At 37.1% G+C, this 19,113-nt stretch overlaps 1 protein-coding gene across 2 annotated transcripts in view; it reads right to left on the bottom strand.

Annotated features, from left to right (window-relative positions):
• Positions 1-19,113, bottom strand: part of OCA2 (OCA2 melanosomal transmembrane protein) — a 162,160-nt gene that overhangs the window by 89,055 nt on the left and 53,992 nt on the right. The window contains exons 12-14 of one of the 2 annotated variants that reach the window (XM_063150517.1): positions 18,549-18,673; positions 14,858-14,996; positions 5,740-5,872 (exon numbers count right to left, since the gene is read on the bottom strand). In XM_063150517.1, the coding sequence (XP_063006587.1) occupies positions 5,740-5,872; positions 14,858-14,996; positions 18,549-18,673 (397 nt within the window). The remainder of the gene's footprint in view (positions 1-5,739; positions 5,873-14,857; positions 14,997-18,548; positions 18,674-19,113) is intronic. The other variant, XM_063150518.1, reaches the window with a different exon arrangement.

Below are 19,113 nucleotides of genomic sequence, written 5' to 3'. Positions count from 1 at the left end.
CTCCAGCTTATTATCAAATAGTTTTCATTCAGACTTGCCAATGAGAGCAAATTTTGCTGATGTCTTCCATTAAACTACAAGTCTCCCTTAGAAAAAACAACCTCTCTTAAATTCACTGTACTTTCCTCAAACACAACTAGATACATTCCAATCCCAAAACATTTAGCACAAAATTTAACTACTGCTGATGTCCTTTCAATATGAGAAAAGGGGCCACAAGCCACCACTTAGAGATGGCATTCCTAAGGATAAGGAAAAAAGAACCATAAAAATATAAAGCCTCAAGAGGACAACAGTCTTTTGGAAAATTTCAAAGGGTAGTGCCTCTTCTAATGCTTTTAAGAGGACAAGATGAAGAGCAATACAATGCAGCCTGCTTCAGACTCACCATAACTTTTATCAGTGGTTTAGAAGTAAAAATGGCAATACATTGAACACGCTTTGATAAATGAAAATAGCAGAGCAATTAAAAGTCTGTCAAGCTTACACTTGAATTTGAAACACCATCACAGTGAAAGCTTTCTGCAACAAATAAACACAGATAATGTGTTGCATAGAACTAAACAGTTGTTTTAGGCTCTGTGTATTAGGAAGACCTTATGATCTTCAGAGCCATGAAAGTGGAAAAACTGTCATAGCTTCACTCAAACACCCCAATGGAAAGGCTCTGCCTTGCCAACCACTGTATACCTGTGCAATCCTTTCACAGCTGAGGTCTGGATACAAAAACAGAGGGGCACAGAGGCTGTAAAAGAAACAGGAGCTAGCACTAAGTTTTTCCCTCCCATCAGTGATTTTCCAGTACTCATTCCTTATATGCAAAATGAGTATAATAAATTGTGAGGTGCTGCTCTATTGATTCAGAATGACACTATATTATACCTTCTTTCTGCATAAGACTGGTAAAGTAATATTACAGCTGCCTTCTTATGATGGCTGCATTATCAATGCACTAAGCAAATAATATGAGATTGTCATACTCTCCTTGTTTTGCAATGTCAGAATACTATTTTTATCATCTGAAGACAAGAAGAGGCAGATCAATGTTTTTCTTTTTCCAAGGGGAATACTCCATCAACTCTAAAGCAGTTCAAAGGACATATACAGGAATTAAAGCATAAAATTATTGAAAATATTTTAAAATACAAAAATCTTCAATCTGTGGCAAGTAAATAGCTGTACTTCTTTTCATTCCTGATCACCAAGAGAGCTATTCAAGGTGCAAATAATTAAAGACAGCTTTTGCTTTTCATTTTCAAACATAAAGCCATGGCCCTGGTAGATTCTGATATATTATCCAAAAGGGACTAAATACGGTGTCTGAAGGGACATTGAGACTACCTATTTTGTTTGAAACTGATAGTCTTACTGTTCTTTCAAATAAAAGACACAATATGTACCAGAAATATATTATCATAGATACCAAGATAATTCATAAGAAAGCTGCACCTTTTAGCTCAGCATGCTAACATTCACAGTAGGAGAGTTAAAATGTTAACTATTCACTATTTGGTGTTAATATCTACAACTGAATTGCAGAGAAGAGAGAAAAAGAGATCACACAAAAAAAAAAAAAAAACAACACACATTTTACTGTCCACATTGGTACTCAAGATTGAAAAATATTCCCCATAAAATCCAATTAAATTAGCATCTTCATCGAGGACAGTAGAGTGCAATGCATATTGCAAAACTTCCATTCAGACTGAGCCTAAAGTTGAATTCTTGAAATGAAAACATATTGAAATATTCCTTTCTTTGGACATTACTGTCTTCATAAACCGCTTGCTGCCTTCCTCACTTGAACCAGCTTCCAAGTGAGGACTATTTCCAACATCACATTAAATACCAACTATGCTTTACTGGCAGTTAGTAAAATACTTACATAGGCACAAATGCACCTCGGGACAGAGATTTGCCAATTTACTTAATTCAGCTACATCACTGATGTACTCTTCACTGGTTCTAGTAAGAAATGGTTCCTGAAGTTACAAATATCTTACCAGCAAAAATAGGACTAAAGACTGTTCTTTGACCCTGAGCAGCACACATAGTGATGTTTCACTGCACCTTATCCTGGGTGCCCTCTGTGTCCCTGCAGTGTCCTTGTGGCCCTAGACTTAACTATTATTTTAAGTCAGCTTTTTGCATTTCAAAGTGTCTAGCACTAAGTATTGTAGGTTTTTTTTGCAAGTCACCACAGTGATTCTTTCCCTCCTCCTCTCCCTTTTCTTCTCTTTGAGAACATCTGTAGAGCTTCACATGGAAGAAAGGAACAGATTTGCTCACTCATTTGGTTACTGCATTTCCCATTGTGGGAAAGAGCTCTGTGTTTTTCACACATTAAGCACTTTACATATGACTATGATTAATTAATTCCTTCTGTTGTCAGCTTTACATGCTGACTCTCATACTACCATCAGTATTTTCCCAGCTGCTGCAGTCAGTGAGTTACACCAGAGGGAATAACACACTCCCCCGTCTCCTGCTATTACCACTCCCACTTAAAGGGTGGATGTCTTTCAGCCTTGGAAAGTTGGGAAAAAAGAGCAAGCAACAAAGTAGAAATGGGGAGCTGGTGCCAAAGTTGTGCTAGGAGAAACATCTTCCTGTCTGGCAAAAATGGCCAGTATAATAATATGTGTCACCAGAACATGTGCCACTCACTCTCCTGGGGATAGCAACCTTGCCAAACACTGAGGTCCATGTCTCCACAGCTTGACGGGTGAGATATAATAGTGTATTGCTACACTTCCCAGGAACTAAATAATGTATTCTTAACCCTTAAAGGAAGAAAAAGCTCTGGTTTCATGTTTTCAGAGTGGCAGTAGAAATGGTCAATTTAATTCCTCATACACTCAGATATTATTTCCCTTACACATTCTTTTGTGGAAATGTAGATACATACCAACTTTTCAAACCTTCTCAGATTACTCTTCTAGCCCTACACCTTCTACTGCATCACACAGAACAAGGAGCAGGTTTATCAGCTAAAAGACATTCTCAAAAAAGTCCTCAAAAATCCCTTAATTCTTGAAGAATAATCGATTTTCTCTCTCACGGATGAGTTCTTCAGAGTCTTTTTTTCTTTTGTTAGCTACCTCACCTAAAGCCACTGCAGGCAGACAGTGGCTCCTGGGGAAAGAACAGGTATTTTTACTGCAGCAGAGATGCTGCAAATCAGTCTGAAAACCAACAGATTAAAAACACTGGTAACACATAGTGTTGAAATTAAGCTAAAAATGTATCTTCATAATAAGAACACTGTCCATTTTAAAATTCATACTAATCCATTTTAATAGTCTGTGTATCCTAAAGCAGCAGAAAAAAAAAAAAAAAAAAAAAAGCTTAAAGCACATAGTGCACAGGGATAAAAAAAATCTGGGGAGAATAATATACCAATTAAATCTCACATCACTTGTTTAATTGCTAATTGAGGGCAAGGTGAGGAAAGACTGGTATTTAGTTGATTAAAATAGCTGCTTCAAACAAGGCATTTGAAGTTATCACAGAACCATTTCAACTGGAGATGAAAGGACCACCAGAAGCACCTTGGAGGCTACTCTGCAAATCCAAACCATGACAGCTATCTCCAAATGGAGCTGTATTGGTCTCTTTCTTTCTCTTCCTCACTCACAGAAATTTTCAATGGAAAGAGTGGCTCTTCAGCTTTTGCTCTAATTGAACAGCTCCTGATTAGGTTTGCAGCCAAGGGCAAGCAGCTGATTACAAGAACACATGGTATAATGATTAGGAGGCTGCTAAATCTGACCAGACTAAGGTGCAAGCAACAAGAATTACCAAGAAATTAATTGAAGGAAATAGGCTCACTAGAGTTTCACTGGAAAAAATAGTATGTCAGAGAATAAGCAGTACTATTCAGATTAATTTGAAAAATTTTCATACATACTGTATTTCTTAAAAATCCAAAACATATGCTTTAAAATTTTATAGCCAAAAGGAAAAAAGTAGCAATTCCATGTTCTAAAAGATATATTTATAAAATAATGCTATTATATTGGGATCAATAGTGTTTACATTTGGGAGAATTAATTTTCTTGATGGCTTTTTCAAAAATCATAATTTGTAGGATCACTGGGAAAGAATCTAAGCATGTTAGGTCTGAAATAATTTCTTTATTTCTCTTGCTCTCTGGATAAGACCTCTAAGGGTGCAGAAAGCCACAGCAGTTTTAAAATGAAAATGCCTACCTCATACCAGACAGATATATAGGAGAAAGAGAAATTCTCCTTAAATGTCTTAGAAAATAGTTAATATCATATCTATAAAGCCTTAAAAATATTTTTGATCTAAATTCTGGGAAGTACTTTGGCCTTTAGCAATACAGACAGGTAAACTGAATGCACCTCATGCTGAATAGACACGGAAGTCAAAACCACAAATCTTCAGAAGATCTTCCTAAGCGGGAAATTTCTTCTCTGACTTTTCCATCAGATGGGATTTGAGACACATGGTATAATCTACTGAGGAGAGGACTGTCACTTCTGGCTTTTAATAAAACCATAATCCTCAAGCAAATTTCCCCTGGAACGGGGCGAGGCACTACAGGTACTACTCCTTTTGCCTAAAGGAGATACCTATCATTAAAGTCTCTGCCACAGTCACCTTGGAGTCTCCTTATAAGAGAAAAGTAAACTTTTAAGGCCTGCAATATATCTCTTCTAGCATAGACAGCTCCATTAGTCTTGAAAAGCATTTATCTTTCTCCACAGATAACAAATGAAGCCAAGATATATCAGCAGCATCAGAAGTTGTCCTCTCCATGATAAACAGATGCCACACACACAGGTTGAGAGACATCATACAGGACATAAAAACATGTGTGGCATGGTCAGTGGAAGCCTAGATCTTAAGTCTTCTGCAGCCAAAGGTGAAACAAGCATTGGTCCCAGGGAAGAAACAGTTCTACTTGACTGTCTTTGTAAAAAGCTTGCTAATAAATTATACTTACTGAAGTATTTCTCACCTTGTAAAGAAATGGTGAACATTTTGGAGATTAGTATTAAATTTCAGCACTGAAAGAGAAGCCCTAGAACAATAATAAAAACTTCAAAATGACTGAATTGAAAAACATAAAAGCATGAAGACAAAGAGGGACTGACACAGTCGACAGTCATTGAAACAGCTTTAAGAAGACTTCTAGAGACTATTGAGGTGAGTGACATAAAAAGACATAGATTTAGTTCCACTGAATTGTAGAAATTATGCACCAGGGAAATTTAAGGTAGGAAGAGCCACAGAGGCAAGCTGGGGAGGACTTGAAAAGTTCTGCTTTGGTGAAATGTCTTTCACTGACCACAGACCAGTAAAAGATTGCTGAAAAATTCAATGGAAGAAAACCATGAGCAAAGGAATACATCAGTGCCCTGTGTTTGTTGTAAGGGAAACCTGGAATATTTTTAAATCTGCCTGTGAACTCAGCACCTTGAGCAGATATTATCTGTTGCAACACAGAACATCCTGATGCTCATTCCTGCAAATTTTGTAAGATATTTAATAACTCATGTCAAAACCTCAGTCTTAGCACCAGAAAAACATCCAGTTGCAAAAATCAGAAAATACTACAACTAAAAATAAAATATGAATTATTAGTTGAAAAATCAATGTTCAGATAATGAGGGGGGTGGGCACTTCCATCTGAAGACATTGTAGTAGCCACTACTCGGTTTCCATTTAGCACATATTCTGTGTAACAATATAACTTTTTTTCACACTTACCAAGAATTTCACTTGGCTCCTTATTGTAAAGTTTTTTGTTCCAGTAAAGAAGTCTGAGAAAAGGAAAGGAGACCAGAACAACGAGGCAGATACCCAAAAACATATGCCCTGTGAAGGCTGCAAAATCCAATCCCTGAAAATAAAAACAAAAACCTAAATTAAAAATCACTTATTTTTCTATATTACCTACAGGGAAAAGCATTCAGCTTTATGTATGTTAACAATCAATAATAAATATAAAGCAATACAGTAAGTTCCAAGTACAGTATCTGCTGTATTTCATCTGTTTCAAGGAGACAAGCCACATTAAAATTTAATTCAAAGAACATTGCATTACAAGTTACTCTGAAACACACCTAGTGTTCCTGAAATGTACAGTAAAAAAATCCAAACTGATTCATTAACATTTACTTCTCACTTATATTACTTTAAATTCATTTCAAATCACTCAAAGTCTCAGGAATAGTTGAATTTTAATTACCAGATTTTGTTCAAACTGGTGAAAACAGAAATGCTTACAATAATTCTATTTGAACCATTCTTCTACAACAAAAGTATTATATGTCAATATTGTGTTTATTCCTCTTTCTGGTTAATAAATGAACCCAATTCTTTGTATTTTGCATTTTCAGTGAGACCTGAAAATGAAGGGGTTTTTAAAAAGCAGAACATATTAAAAGGCTGAACATATTAATTACTTCCAAGCAATAAGGATGCACAGTGACAGTTTGTCCTAAAACTTAGAAGTTTGCCATGCTGTGAGTAGGACATTGGACTAACTGACCTCTAGGGTCCCTTTCAATTGAGTTTTTACATTTTTCCATGTTGCACACATTGTAGTGGATCAGGGTTAGCCTTTGGGCTGGGCTTTTCTGGAGCAGCCATGACTTCCCTGTCCAAAAGAAGTTACCCATGAAGCTCCAAGGAGGATCACATCCAAGTAGTTTGGTAGGAGGGAACTCTTTTATATCCAAAAACAGAGGCTGTCTGGTGATCCCAGCAGAGCAGACCTGAGACACCTGGAATAAAGCATGGCTCAAGGCCAGGATAGTCCAGGTTGTCCCAGCTGACTTTTCAGAGCAACCACTGATTTCCCAGAGACTCTGGAGAGTTAGTTGATTGTAGGATCTCCCTGTGACACACCACTACGTCTCTATTGTTCCCTGATTTTTAACTATGAGCTTCCTATAGGCCCTTTGGTAATTCCAATGCATATTAAAAACAGCTTCCCTTGTAGTATCAGCTGTTACCTCCAGTGTGTTAAGACTGTTGGAAACTTGCTGCTTTAAATATGTGTTCTTCTATATTGTCAAATGTTAAAAGAATTTATGTGGAAATTTCCTAGTTGAAGTGTCTCTGGTTCAAAAAAGGAAGAAAAAGTTTCTCTATTGCACCACAGGGCATAATAAAAAGACATAACACAAGAAACTGATGACAGTCATAAAGAACTTTCATAGCCAGATAAACATTGGTGCTCTTTGGCAAAAAAAAATCCATAGCTTTCAGACAGTCAAATAAATCTCAAACAATAAATATGTAGACCTAGGATTAGAATTTGATCCTATTAAAACACAGGTTTAAGCTTCCTGAGGTAATATCATCCCTACTTGCTATTTAATAGTAGATTCCTTGACTCTTCTACTCTGCAGACACTGAAAGGTGAAACTGTACCTGTCCATTCGTTGGCCTTTTGCTGTAACTTAACTACAGCCATTGCTTTTATGGAAGCAGAAGGAAGACTCTTCAGAAATTGGGATGAGATCATTTTAAGAATTTGACAGAAAAAAGTGACACCACAAAGAAAAATAATGTACCTTCATTCAGTTTGCCTACACAATAGGTCAGCCACTTAGGCGTCTTACATCTCTGTAAGACAGTTTTTATAAAACAGTTTTTACAGAGATTGGCCTCTGGGCATCAAGGTAAGATTCAGAGCTACAGGAGACATTTCTATGAGGGATGAAAACAACATTCATAACTCTAGGAAATTTACAAATGAATAAAAAAAGGATTCCTGCAAAGGCTCGGTGTTTGTGAGACCAGTCTCCAAAGTATATAAGCTCCATATCCCCCATGTTTATTTCCTAAATGAAAACCATTGACAATAAATTGATAATAAATCTATATAAATATAAATATATTTAAATATATCTAATATATCTAAATATAGATATGATTCTATCTGAACCCATCTATATATGGGTTGCCTCTAAGATTATAGCCAAAAAGAAAGATCATAAAATTTTGGCCAGAAAAATAAGAACTTTAAACCTCAAAAGTTGAACTGGCTTTAGTTCAGAAATTTTCTAACTTTGACAGTGTGCCATTAAACAACTCAGGAAGTAAGAAAAATCATTATTGAGTTTTGTATGGTCTCTAAAATAGCAAAGAGAGGTAGGAAGCCAAAGCTATTTAAGCTGTAAAAACACTGAAGCTACACCAGCCAAAATGGAAATGCCTAAACCCGACTGGAAAAAAGAACTATCCTCTTAAAGAAAAATGACTGGAAAACATGTGGTTGAAGAGCAATAAAATAGTTAGGAGTAGTCAGATTATACTCAGTAGAGAATTACCAGAATGAGGAAAATTACTTTTGCACTCAGACTAGTCTCATAAAAAAGCAGTGGAGATGAAACTTTTCTTAGACTGGCCAGCTACCAGGCCAAATATGATGGTAGAAATTCTCTGTAGAAATACACAGAAATAAAGATAAATGCTAAAGTAGGAAGTAAAAAAAAGATAAATAGGAACCCGATGAATTCTTCGTAGCCCTCAAGTTTAAATATGTGATGTCTTCGTCACATATTAAAGGATCTTGACTTTAAGGAAGTAGCTTATTGCAAGTAAATACAAATACAAAAAGCCAGTTGCCTTTACATTTTTTATTATCACACCTATTTCCTATTTCAAAGGAAAAAGAATTGTGTCTGGTTCCTGAAATGCCACGATGCAGAGACTTCTCAAAAAAATACAGAAGAAGAAATACATCACTTGAAACCCACAAAATTAATTTCTTGATGAAGATAATCAGCTCAACCTAGAAGGCAAACTAAAATGCTGAGGTCTGACTCACAGCTGAAAGGAATTGAAATGAGATAGAGATCACAGTACCCTGAAAAAAAAAATCAGGATTAACACAGCTTCATGACATAAGAGCTGACGTAGATAAGCCTTGAAAGTGATTTGCAGACACCATCACAAGAAGAAAAATATCTACTAGATTTTTTTGGCATCCTATCCAAGAGCTTATCCAAAATTTTCAGAGGGAGTAGCAGGGCTGAGATTCAGGATTTTGTTGAAGTTTATAATATCAGCACATTGATCTTTTATATCTCTGATATCCCTGGTGAAAAAGAAAATATGCTGCCCTGCTCTTACTGCATAACAGTTTTCCAATTCAGCTGAAACAAATTGTTTTCTAACACGGAGTGTGCCTATTTCAGGACAGAGCTTGCATGACGGGGTTGTCAGCGATAATGTGAGACTGGATTCAGCTCTCTTCCCACCCCTTGCTCCCAGCTTTCCTCCCCATTACCTCCTTGCCTTCTTGATCCACAAGAGACAGTGAGTGAAAATGAATCCTGATCAGCCTTGGACAGCTGATGCCCTGTAGCCATGGAGGCTGAGGGCTACCAAATGCACCCCATTTTATGGCTGATATCAGAAAGGCTGAAATACAGTGAAATACAGACAGCTGCCTTCCTTGATGCTTTGGGCTGGGTGCTTAACCCCAGTCTCTCTGCAACACAGGGAATATGTTTTCAAGGAAAAGGAAGGCTGATTTCACACCAAGCATTGTCAGATCACTGATAGCCAGCTGGCAGCCTCTTGGGGAACTTTAGAAGACTAAAAGGTTTTCACTGTACCACAGATACCATGGATGCAGCAGATACCTAGGTCATGGCACAATTGCTTCATCAGTTGCCCCTGTTCCTTTTCCCACACCCCAGAAAGGACACACAGCTTCTCCACAGAGCCTACATTCATACCCTTTGTGGCTGTGGATAGCACATTTTATACTTCCTGAGTCTTCTGCGCTGCTGGGGCCAGGATTCAGCATTGTAAAAAAGCATTAAAGTGTTCCCCATGTCTCCTGCACACAACAAAAAGTCATTTTCACAAAGATTTTCTTTTCCTGCACAATAGACTGGAATAGAATTGACATGCACAATAGGCAAGAAATATTTTTCTTCCAGGAGATTTCAATCTATGAGATAAATACAAAACACGCTTCAAATGTCCCTTACTTGAGGCTATGATGATTGTGTCAAATTCTTCGTGTTCCCCAGTCAGGAGAAAATCTAAAGATTTTGTTTTAGCAAGACAACAGCCTAAAGGTTCTACTGCCTACAGATTCAGAGCTGAAACAGGGTGGGAATCTTTACTTGGTTTATAGTTTAAAATGCAAAGTCTAATATATCAATTTCATATTAGGAGGAAGCATCATATTGGTCTCCTAAAATTCTAACTTCTTATCATCTTGGTTATTATTTTTTTCATTGCTTCTGGAGATGTGAAATTAAATTCTAGTAATTCAGACCTTTCCATAAGGAATCTGCCTATTTGGAGCAATGAGAAAGCAAAACTTATAGCTATGTGCAGCAATTTGGGGAGCAGCAAGTACTGTTTCCAGCCAGAATTCCCTTACTTAATATTTTAAAACTAATAAAATGAAGAAGAGCAAGAGTAATTTATTATTTCTACACTGGCTTAAATGTCCCTTCTAGCTGAGTGACTAAGATCTGCATTGTCTCTCATGGGAGCTGCTCATGATGTCACTGAGCCAGAAACCACTGATGGTCTAACACAGTTACATGAAGATAATGTTTATTTGAGACACTGATGAATCTCCTTTCTTGTGTTACATTATACTGTTTAATGATTACTACATGCATAGATGGTAAAAATACTGAAATCGGAGGTAAGCCCATACATTTTAGTTCATGCACTTTAATTGCACTAATAAATGTAATTTTCTCTTGAGAAAAGGAATCAATCAAACATCAACAGAAGGGGTAGAGTTCTACAAATTGATTAAAAGTTTTACCAAGCTTGTATCCAGCAAACTCAACAAAAATAGCCTACTAAACTATGGGAATCCATTTTACCAGTGCTTGAAATATCTGTAAAGCTTCATAAATAGGATTTTCTCTTTTCTTTTTTTTCAGAAGTACCTACTTTCATTCATAAATTTTTGATACCATAATTTCTCATTAAATATAACCAACTAATATCACATCATGCAAAATTCCATCATGAAGGCTGAAAGTCTGTAAAAGGCAGCACAGGAAAAATTGATGTCTGTCAGTTTTGCAGGAAATTCCTGTCAAATGGCAGGAATAATTCTGAGTGGTATGCTGAAACCCCCAAATCCTCATCAGACATCTGATTAACAGCACAAGCTTTATCACATGCTAACAAAACAGTAAATAAAGGGATATAACCCAGTGGCTAGCATTTGCTAAAACTGCCTTTGCTTTTATGATTCCTTCTTTTATTCAGATTTAGCTCGGACACACCAGTGCACATGTTCACTATCGCTTTGTTCACAGCATCATTTTGCTCTGGAGACCTATTTGCCATCCATTCTTTAAAGAACTAGAAATCACACCCTGTGCTTAGAGCACAGCAACTTCTGATCTCAAAGGTGTGTTTGTAGAAGTTCATGAAGCTCCCAAATACAGAAGATTTGCTGTTCAATCCTTCTGAGAGCAAGAACCACATCTAACTGGTTCATGCTCTATTGTGCATACACACATGGAGTTCCTGAAGTCTGAAGCCCATATTTCTTCAAAATAAAAATATAATTTTGTTAACAGTGGCCATTCTGTAGCAGCACTCTGAAGATGATAAAACATTAAAAAATGTTTTCTATTCACTAAACAAGTTTTCCATTTGCTCTTATCCTGAAATCAAAACATAAAAGCTGTTTTGTGAAAATTCTTCCAACTTCAACTAAGAACAGCCAAGAACACAACAAATCTTCCTCTCCTATTATGCAAATGTTCCACTGATTCCAGTCATGATGGTAGGGAATATGTCAGAATTATAAATTAACAACAGCAAATAAGAAAATATCCTTTTGATATTCATTTGCATGTCAAGACAAGTAAAAAGACTTATTGCTACATTTTAATGAGCAAAATGTTACAAAAACCTTATTTATTCAAACATGGTTTAAATAAAATATTTTTAATATTATGCTAGTTTTCCCCAGAAGCTTGGGAGAAAAGTCTCTCCATCACCACAGTAAACAGAAAGTAAAACATTTCTAACACTAACCAGATAACAGCACCCAAAGTAACAAGGCTGCATTTCATTTCATATTGATATAAAAGCCAAGGTTTCCTACAAAAGTGTAAACTTGCATAATATTTTACTTGAATACTTTTAGAGGTTGATGTACAGCAGTAAAAGTTCAGGAAGACTGGTAAAATTCTCCTCCTGAGAGCACCTAAACAAAGTAGAAAACCAAATCATCTACATAGGACAGTTCACTATTCAACTTCCTGCAGGGGCAGTTGTCCAAGTACTCCTGTACTTACTGTGCAAAAATGACACTGAGAAGAGAATGAAAAGAAGAATTTCAACAAAAATATCAAGTAGAAAAAATTTCTAGCATTTCTAGAATGTCCAAAAACATGACCATAATGCTAAGAAGAGGTAAAAATCAAGTATTTTCTATAGAAAACGCCATAATAGAAACTATAAAATATACTACATGAAGGAGTGTTTCTAAGATGTCATTAATGCATTCAAGAACTTCTACCTCTGAAATAGTTTAAAAAAAAAAGAAATAAAATAAATTTTACTTGGTATTAGTGTAGTAGGCTCTGCTCTCCATGCATTTTAGACACAGAACTGTGCTAGCTCATGTTACCCTTCTGCACAGCACCTTTTACTAGAAGTAGTTTCACAAACAAGACAGCAATGTCTACATTTCTCCTTCTGATCTAAAGAGAGCATGCTGGAGCAGGTGGACAAAATTAGGAATGCAGCTATTAGTTGAACAGCTCAGACTGTAAGAGGCCAGATGGTCCAGCTCCCTCTCTGACCTCTCTCTTGGCTTTATCCAGTTACCCCAGCCAGCACTCTCCCAGGCAAATCTCCTTTACAAGGGGTGAGCCCTAAGCAGTGAGGACATACCCCAGACCATGACACTCTGCCTCAGGACCAAGGATAGGTCTTTGACCCTCTTTTGTTTATATACATAGATATAATATTTGAGAATATAGAACAGAAGCAGTGTAAATTCTGTGACCCTGTGTCCAACCTAATCTATTTCACTACATTCTTATTCCTGTGATGCAGCAGAAGATCTGAAAATAATCCAGACTGAAAACATCTGGAAAGATTTTTGTGCTTGTTTCAGATACAGAATTTGCTATAATATCATATTTGCCAGGATATTTATACATCTGAATTCTCCTAAAAATATCAATAGCTCAAACAAGAAAAATGTAACATGGTTTCTTTTCAATTGCAATTGCTTAATTATCTCCCATGTTTATAGCCACTTCTAAAGGTTCTACAGAAATTATGAGTTTCTGAGTATTTAGGAAAATTACCTGCATGGCAAGTGCTAATTATTTTCTTTTAGATCAGAAGTTTTAAATAGGTGCACAGATTTCACATCTACAATTTAAAACTTAGCTAGCAAGTTCTCAGCTAACAGTAAATATTACAGTCTTCAAAGTAGCCATCCAAACTAGCCAACTGCAGGACATTTCAAAAATTTTGATAGCAAACATTCAGTTTATTAAATACTACAAACTTTCAAAGACCTTTCACAACCTGGACAGTACTTAATTAATTTGAGTGCATTCAATTAATTAGACGAGATCTTTCTTTCACAGAGCAATAGAAACATAAGTGACTCCAAATGCAAAAAAACCCCCAAAACATAAACTTAGGATTTTGTACTACAACTCCCTCATCCACTTGCACAGTTGCTTTTACACTAGCTCAATGAACACTAAATTTCTCTATAATTTTTTTTTTTTTTTGGGGGGGGTGGGTTATGACACCTGCCCAAAACAGAAAGCTCCTCCCTGGTGTCCTTACAGATGTGCCCATTACATATTTTACTGCCTGTTCCATGGTGCTGCATGTTGGTGAGAAGAAGGGCAGATCTGCCCCATGCCAGGGGATGCTGCCCCTTGCATCCTGAGCAGACTGCCTCCCTGCTGCCCCACAGCACAGCAGGGAAAGGGGGTGGCATACTGTGCCAGAGGCAGAAGGAAGGCTTGATGCCCTCATGTTCAGGGGTAGCAGGGATAGCTGAAATCACAGAAAACTCAGTAAACTCAGCTCCATGCTGATGCTGAGGGCTGCAAACACTTGCCAGTAGCGCCACAGCCACTCCACAGGGCAGAGAGACCCATGTGGGTGGGAAGAAATGGTGGGACTGGGATGCTCCTGCTGGGTAGCTCGTGTCCTGCAGCCCCATCCAGCACCATAGCTTTCCCATTGGCACCAGCCACCCAGCAAACAATAGAAGAGCCAAGAGTTGGAAGCTGAAATCTGTCTCTGCAGCCTGGAGATAGCAAAATGTTGTCAGGGGGTGGGAGCCAGCTGCAGCCTGTGCTGCACGGGAGAAGCACCCACCCCCCTCTCACACCCCACATCCCCTTGGGCTGTGCTTGAAGGATAAAGTGCCTTATGTGTGTCATGGCTCTACAGGGGCAGAGCAACCTCTCTGTAAAATGTCAAATTGTCTCAGATTTAACTTTTGAAAGCAAACCTATACAGAGAAAATGGATGGATTTTCATCTTCATTTTCACATTTTTGTTTCTTTGCAAGTTGTTGCCCTGTCTGCAGCCCTTCCTTGTTCTGCTTCTTTCCTCACTTTGCCATTAATAAGGAAATCCTCATCAACAACAAAAAAAAAGGAAACTGGTATTCTCGGTCCAGATCAAAAAGTCTATTCTTCATCACTATTTTGTCCCCAAAAGATCACTCTCTTCTGTCTGATAATCCTACTAAAAAAGAAGTAGCATGGCAAAAAAAAGTGGATTACGTTCTGTTTATATGGCTGTCTGGGGGAAGAGAAGAATCAACATTGCATAAGGCAACATCACTACTTAATTTTAGTAGCCAAACAACTGCAGTACATACCCTCCTCCTCAGCTCCTGCTTTGAAACAATAATCACATTTGGAGGATCCCCAACAGCAGTGGCAGCCCCCCCAATATTTGTGAAGATTACTTCCGCAATCAGGACGTGCCTGGGATCAAGATTAAGTACTTCACAGAGCCTGCAGTGTAAAGACAATGAAATTAACTTCTTATCCCATGGATAAATTACCTTAAATATTAAAATGCACAAAAATTACAAAATGCAGTCATTTCAAAGACAAATGGTAAGATTTTAAACATAAAGTGTCAATAAATGTTATGTTAAAAAGCATTTATTTTGCTAAAGCAACTATAACAATGTAAATGAAAATTTATGGATTTTCTTTACATTTAAAATGCAGTTATTAATGCCAACAAAATTGATGCATATAATTCAAAGTAGTCAACTATTACAAGAATCAGACTACACAGAAAATAGCATTTCAAATTTTCACTGTGATACAGCTTCTGAAACCATGGTCCTTAAGCTGCACTGACCTGTGGAAAACTATTCTGGTCAACCACAAGCTCTGCACTCATCAACAGTGAGATTGATTAACTTTCTTATGGGAAGCAGTGGTAGAGGATTGTGCAGGCTGACTATTAGCCATGAATCATCTATTAGAGACTTCAGCTTTCAGGCTAGTTTAATCAGTTTATTCTGTTCCTATTTTCCTCCTTCTCTAAAGCTTGATCATGAGTATTTCTATCTGGGATGAAACAAGCAGAAAATACACATTCCTTATGGTTAAAAAATTCTCAAAATGTTTTTAGCAGTTCAAATATATTAAATACTTCTTTGGTGGGATGACGCTTTGATAAGAAAAAGTAACTTGCCTCTTTAATAAGAAGCCCCTTAAAGTGCTCTGACAAACACAGGGGTTGACTCAGTAACCTCATGATCTGTTTGAACTCAGAGCCCACTTACGCAGAGTAATCTTCGCACAGATTACTCCAACTCACACATTACATTTACGCACACACCCGCGTAATCCACTCTGTCCTGAACTACATGTTTGACTTTAAACTGGGGCTCTGCTAATAAAAGCTGAAAGTTTAAGTCACACCTAAGCACTTTGGAGTAAGAAACAACTGCTTTCTTCCTCTCAACTTATCAAAAAGTTCCTCCAGAATGTAAAGATGGAGGCCACACTTAAATTATTGCCCCCTATATCTCATAGTCAGTGGGGGAAAGAGTGTGCAGGAAGAATGCTTTCTCACTGCAGTGCTCTCACACATTTCCCTGAAAGAAGGGTTGAACTTCACTGTTTAGCCTAAGTCATGTTATTAAAACCTATATTTCAAAGAGAAAAGACTATTGCAAAAAAGCTTAACCTGATTCACTTACACTATCACCAAGAGTGTCAATTTAAAACTCAGAAAAAACACTCTGAGATGGCTTATATGTCAGTACATAAAGACTCTGGAAAATAATAACTGTGCCAAAAATACACTATTTCCTCAGCAACATGAAATCATTCAGTTAAATGGCACTTTGTAGTGCTACTGGTTCAAATGTATCAATTGTGATACAAGACCACAATTGTACATGCAATTTTGACTCCATTGCTCCTTGATTTCCCAGTATTTCCAAATATAATCCTAAAATTTTCTTTAGTGATTCTTTCTTTTTGATGGGCCTAGTGGTATTTTAAAAAGAGAATTCTAAAGTAAGAAAAGGCTAAGCCCAAAGTGTAAATCCATCAGAACATCTTAGCTAGATGGCAGGGTCTCAGTTCCTCAGTTTACATATCCTGGTTATATAATTCCTCATGTGTAAAAACATTAGCCATTTCCACTTCTCAATAACAAAGTATCTTGAAAATAAGCAACAGCCAAAAGGAGGTAGTTATTACTTTTTTTAGCAGGCTACTACAAAATGCAGAGTGAAACAACTATCATGTTTTAGGCCTTATCATAGGAAATATAAGCCCTAATGTTTGCAGAGTCAGTACGATTTTCTGCAAGCTTTATCTCCATGGCAATGGAGACTGCACAGTGCAACACAGTGAAGCTGCAGACAATGGCAGTAAGATAAAAAAGAAAATGACCCCCAGCATGAAGCTCTTTGAAGTAAGCAATTATTTGGTTTTAGTAGGTGAGATAAAATTTTATTTTAGTTTTGATAGTCATTCAAATACAAATGTTTCCCACATACTGAGTTTCCCCTTCTTCAGTCTTACAGGCTCATTTAGCATAAAACAAAAGGGCTTAGTACATATTTAGTACAAAAGTCCATTACTTAAAGGTGACTGCAAAGGCAGAGGCTCTCCCTTCACAAGGATCCACATGGAGAAGATAAGAGGCAACAAGTACAAGGGAGAGATTTCACCTCAACTTAAGAAAAACAATTTATGGTGGAAACAGTTAACCACTGGAAAAATCTCCCCAGGGATGTGGCAGAGTCCCCATCACTGGAGGCTTTCAAGATGTAATTGAAGAGAGTGCCAGATAATCTCATCTAGCTTTCCTTTCCCATGAAAGGTTGGAACAGATGGCCTTTCGAGGTCCCTTCAACCTGGCCTATTCCGAGATTCTTTGAAAACAGAATAAATGTTACCGTAGTTCTGACTGTGAAAAGCTTTTTATGCTACATTGACTTCTGGATTTCAGTCAATTCCCAAATTATATTTATCCAAAATATTCTGTAACACAGCTAAAGAAAACTTGGTGTTTAATAGCTCCAGTGCTGCTTACTGCTAGAAATGCAATTATTGATTAGGGTGGGGCAAAGCCATCTCTTTAAAATATAATCAGACAGAAGACAAATGGACCTTTCATTCACCAGCTGTTTCCAGTCTAGAATAAATTTCACTTGCAAATTTGGGTTTTACTGCTTTACACTGCATTTTAAAGAGGGGGCATATCTTAATAGAATTTTGTGTACTTTAATGTGATAATGACTGCAAGCATTACATCTCTCAGGATCATTTCTAAAATACACTAGATCTTTCCAAAACTGAACTGGATTAAACAGATTTGCCTGACTACACACAGGTTAAATTCAGGTTAAACAGTAATTTATAATCCCACACTGATTAAATGTAGCTGCATATAACATGTTATTAATTTACAGAAATCTGAAGTAATTAAATTCATGGTTGTCTGCTCAAAGTTCCAAATATCTAACCTCAAAGTGTGCAATTAAGCAGTAGCCATCCCAATGACATGATCACCAACAGGAATAAAATTCAGATTTTCATATTCAAGAGAAAGTTGTAAGACAAAATATGGACTTTTCAAAAATTTGTTTGTCACTAATATAAGAAGAGATAACAACTTCACTAAAATATAATTTACTATCTAATATCGTATATAAATATCAGCCAGCAATTAATAAAGCAGCTTTAATTAAAAAATTCTGCCTGCTTTACAGGAGGAAAAAAAATCATCTACTAGGGATCATTTGGTGCAATATGCTATTGCCATTGAAATATGAAGACAAGCCAGAACAGTTAGCTGCCAAGGCAGTGTTCACAATTTTCAGATATGTTCTCAATATTAATGCAAAGGCAAAAGACAATCCATTCTTCTGAAAGTGCTAGCTTTTTATTCTACTACAATAAGAGTAGTTGAAGCTCTAATTTCCATTTAAATGATTAAGAAAACCTCCAAACAAATATTTTGCAGACATGTCTACTACTGATTGCTGGCTATAAAAGACCAAGTCCAAATCCATAACAATAAAATACCTTATGGTTACTGGAGTAAAGAGCAGCATAGTGGTAACATTGTCCAAAAATGCAGAAAGAATTGCAGCAATAAGGCACAGAAGCGTAATCATGGCCCACACCTTGCCTCGAGAGAACCGATAAGCCTAGGAGAAACAAACAGAAGCAGAATTAATGGACTGCATCCCTCCAGCTTAGATTTCAAAAAATTGTAGATAAATCAACTTGATCAAAGTTGAACAACAATGAGCTCAGAGCATTTACTATTCCTTTACTATTACTCCAACAGCACCCTCTCCAATACTAAATAATTTGGCAGGAAAATAATTCATGGAAGTGGGCAAACAATCCCATCACACAAACAGAGAAACAAGTCTGAAGAAGCACCACATTCTGCTGCCAGTCATAAAGGGGTCAGTGGCAGGAGAAGGGCTGAGCCTCCATCTTCTACCTGCATGCCCAGGTGAACTAACGGGGTTTAGACCTCCCTTCCTCTCCACACCTGGGACACATTGCCCATCCTCAGAGCAGCACTGCTGGAGTGACTCCAGAGGGGGGTCACAAACATGATCAAAACACTGGAGTA

The sequence above is a fragment of the Melospiza melodia genome, chromosome 2 (genome assembly GCF_035770615.1).
Source record: "Melospiza melodia melodia isolate bMelMel2 chromosome 2, bMelMel2.pri, whole genome shotgun sequence".
In the NCBI taxonomy this organism is placed as follows: Eukaryota; Metazoa; Chordata; class Aves; order Passeriformes; family Passerellidae; genus Melospiza; species Melospiza melodia.
Note: the sequence above shows the minus strand (reverse complement) of the source record. Positions and strands in the feature narration are given on the sequence as shown.